Source organism: Conger conger, chromosome 2 (assembly GCF_963514075.1).
Source record: "Conger conger chromosome 2, fConCon1.1, whole genome shotgun sequence".
Classification (NCBI taxonomy): domain Eukaryota; kingdom Metazoa; phylum Chordata; class Actinopteri; order Anguilliformes; family Congridae; genus Conger; species Conger conger.
Window position 1 is genome coordinate 28,275,985 of NC_083761.1, and position 3,445 is coordinate 28,279,429.

The window sequence follows — 3,445 nt, forward strand, 5'->3', positions numbered from 1 at the left end:
ATAATACTAATAATAATAATAATAATAATAATAATAATAATAATAATAATAATAATGTATACTGATGAAAACAATCAAATGATAGCATCCATGAACCTTATAGTATCGTCAATGATGTGATAAATAAATACGTAGGCCTACTCAAACTAATAGAAGATGCAGTACTACTACAACTACACAACTACTATACTTTAAAAAATATATAAAGTATATGGTCAACTGGAAAACTATCAGTTTGGGGTTCTTTTTGAAAACTGTAATGGTTGATCACAAAAACCCCAGCATTAAAAGATCCTATACGACTGTGTATTAATATGCGGGCCACAGCATGAGTTGTAGTGTCAGGCAAAGGAGACAATATTAAAGTACAGTAGTAAGGATCCCTGCTTTCTTTGACCCATTCTTCTGCTAATCCTTGGGTTGGTCCTTATTCGTTTTCTTCATTTTCATCCGTCGATTCTGGAACCATATTTTGACTTGTCTCTCTGTCAAGTTCAGCTGGCGAGCTACCTCGTACCTCCTATCCCGAGTGAGGTACATATTGAACAGGAATTCTTTCTCAAGCTCCAAAGTTTGATACTTGGTGTATGGGCACCGCTTCTTCCGAGAGGAACGCGCATGTAACCAGTTGGCAGATGGGTCATCTGTGAACAAAGTTTAATCAACAGTTTGGAAATGTCATCTTGAAATCGATATTGAAATCTATAAAAATATAACGACGTCCAAATAAACTAACAACAAACTCTGGATTGACAGTTTCTACTAAATGTGACATTAATGTACACATCATCATCATTACACTCACTCGCGGAATGCACTCTGAACTGGGGTGAGTTTCCCCATAGCGACGAGTCTTGAAAATGCACGACATACATCACACACAGCTTCAATACAACTCTTTAAAATTTCACGCGTGTTTCCCAAAAGATGACATGAAGAGTAACATTTAAGTTACATTAAGAGTCACAAGACCATAGCCTTCACTTTGTTTCAATCTTCATGTGTGCGCAATACTGAATTAAAATGACAAGTTTGTGCTAACAAATTGCACTTTCAACGTAATTAAAACTGGACAAAATACAAATTTACTGAGGCACTTTAAACATCCTTTTTAATCAACAAAACAAGCAGTCGAACATAATACCTATCGCTTTCTCAGAACTGCTCATGTCCGAAAAATGCACATTTGTGGTAGTCTAGCCTAAATTATTTTAGAGTAGTCGGACTCCAAAGGGTCAATGTTTCCTCCGCCCAGTACACACAGAAGTAATCCAAATATCACATTTTCCAGGAGATCCTGAGGATGCAGAAATTGAGTGGTATCAGCCCCTGCAACGATAAGCCGTTGCGCCTCATTTTGTAGATGTAGAAGCCTACTTTAAAAAATGAAATGATATTTTAGGCGAGGGTTCGGGACCGAATATTCCATGCTGCCAATTATTTATCGAAAAGACTAATTCCATCCCACAGACTACTTCCAGAGAATGCAGTGTGATATCATGTCAACTGCCTAAACAACCGTAAATCCTTGACACCATTATAATGGTATCTGGTAAAACCCATTGAATTACTTGTTTTGATAGAAGATTGTATTTTCATATCATAACTTCTAGACACGGCATCTTTTTAAAGTTTAAAGTTTATAACTGATTCACTGAGAATACAATTAAGGAATGGATTTTACACACACCCACACGCTACATGCACATACATACATATATACTTGCATACATAAGACTTTGATTTATTTTGATGGCTCGCCTATGTGGATCTCTTGTGGTTGTAACAGTGAGTGCATTTCGTGAATGAAAGGAAATGTAGGGTTCAACATCATGCCTGTGTAACCAAATACATGGCACTACCAACAGTTTACCGTAACCTACTTTAATTTCAGTCACTGGCCTATTTTTTCTTGTCATTTAAAGTTAGCTATCTGGAAAAGGATTCAATTAAGGTAGCGAAACAAAAGATGCATTGTTAGCATATGGAAATATATATATTTTCAATCATACTCCCCATCTTGCACAATGCATCGACGATACCTAAGCATAGTCAGTAGTTTAATCAAGCCATGAAGAACGCGTTGGTCTGATATGCAGATGCATGGCTTTCCTTGAAAAAGCGATTCCACTTGCTGGTCAAGCTAGAACCTCCTCTCCAGATTTGCACTGGAGTATGGGCTAGTGCTTGCGTATGAAAAAAAAACTCCGGAAACAACAAGCAAACCTAACCCTGTTGTTTTCAGAATATATTTTCATTTGGGAAGTGTTATGCACCTACAGAAAAAACGAAAGTGAACTTCAACGAGTAAAATTGGGGAAACGGCAACAGCAGCTACCACTTTACACATCAATTACCGAGGAAAGGATCTGAAGAACCCACTACGGAATATAGCCACGAAATGGTAGGGAACCGAACACGTGCAGTCCTCCCACAACAGGACTATAGTCTGTCTATAGCCAATTGAAGCTGTCTCTAAAGTGGGTCGTACATCCGATATATCAGAACGATGGCATGCCGTTCTGATAAAATGTAAATGTAGGCTATATATGATCGAAATATTACATTAAAGAAATGCAACAGAATGATAGGTCTTCTATCACATGAATTGTTATTTGAGTTGTCGATCTTTGTTCTTGTTTTATGGCAGGCTTTAAAAGCATTACAGACTATTTACTTCCTCTTTTATAACTTACTTTGATCTGGCCCCTCTTTGTCTTCGCTACCTTCACGAATATCCTTATTGTCCTTGAAATCGGAGTTTTGATTGGAATTAATCTCCCTAATAGAAGGCGACTCCAAATTATACTCGTGCCCTCCAATTTTTGGGAGCTCTCCGAGATTTCCAAACAGCGGTTCTAGCTTGACTTGGCCCTGTCCAACCATGGAGTCAGACCTCGGGGCCGGATCAAGCCAAGTACGGAGGTACCTAGGATCCGATGAAGGTTGATTTCGGATATATGGATGGTAGACCGCGGGCAAACCATTGGAAGCGTGGGGATTAAAAGGACTCCAGGACGCACTGAAAACAGGAGATTTGGGCTGAAAGCTGCAGGAGGGGAACTCTGGATGCTCACAGTGTCCTCCCGGTGGCCTGGAACTTGAATACTGTACATTGGAGAGCTTAGATGAAATCGGATCTTCGCTTTCATGACTTATAAGAGAATCGACAAAGTAATTGCTAAGAGTTCCAGAAATTGACATTCTCAGACATTATACAACGCGCGTTTCATTGAATGGAAATAAAGGACACAAATAGATTTGCACGCTACTCTACTCGACTTCCTAGCCAAGCAAAGTAGAGCGGGATTGCTGTGTTGTGTGCTCCAATAGAAATGATTGGTCAGACTTTTTTCGTCAGCCTGATAAAGCGTCTACGAGGCGTAAATCAATCCGCCAAGGGGCAGCGCGGAGCTTTTCCATTCCCGCAATAAGCTTATTTTTC

General features: G+C 39.2%; 1 protein-coding gene across 1 annotated transcript; it reads right to left on the reverse strand.

Annotated features, from left to right (window-relative positions):
* Positions 1-408: 408 nt before the first annotated feature.
* On the reverse strand, positions 409-3,204 carry LOC133122048 (homeobox protein Hox-B9a-like). The gene is made up of 2 exons (XM_061231718.1): positions 2,697-3,204; positions 409-644 (listed from the first exon to the last, which is right to left on the reverse strand). The coding sequence occupies exons 1-2, from the start codon at positions 3,202-3,204 to the stop codon at positions 409-411; spliced, it is 744 nt and encodes a 247-aa protein (XP_061087702.1).
* Between the last annotated feature and the right edge of the window lie 241 nt (positions 3,205-3,445).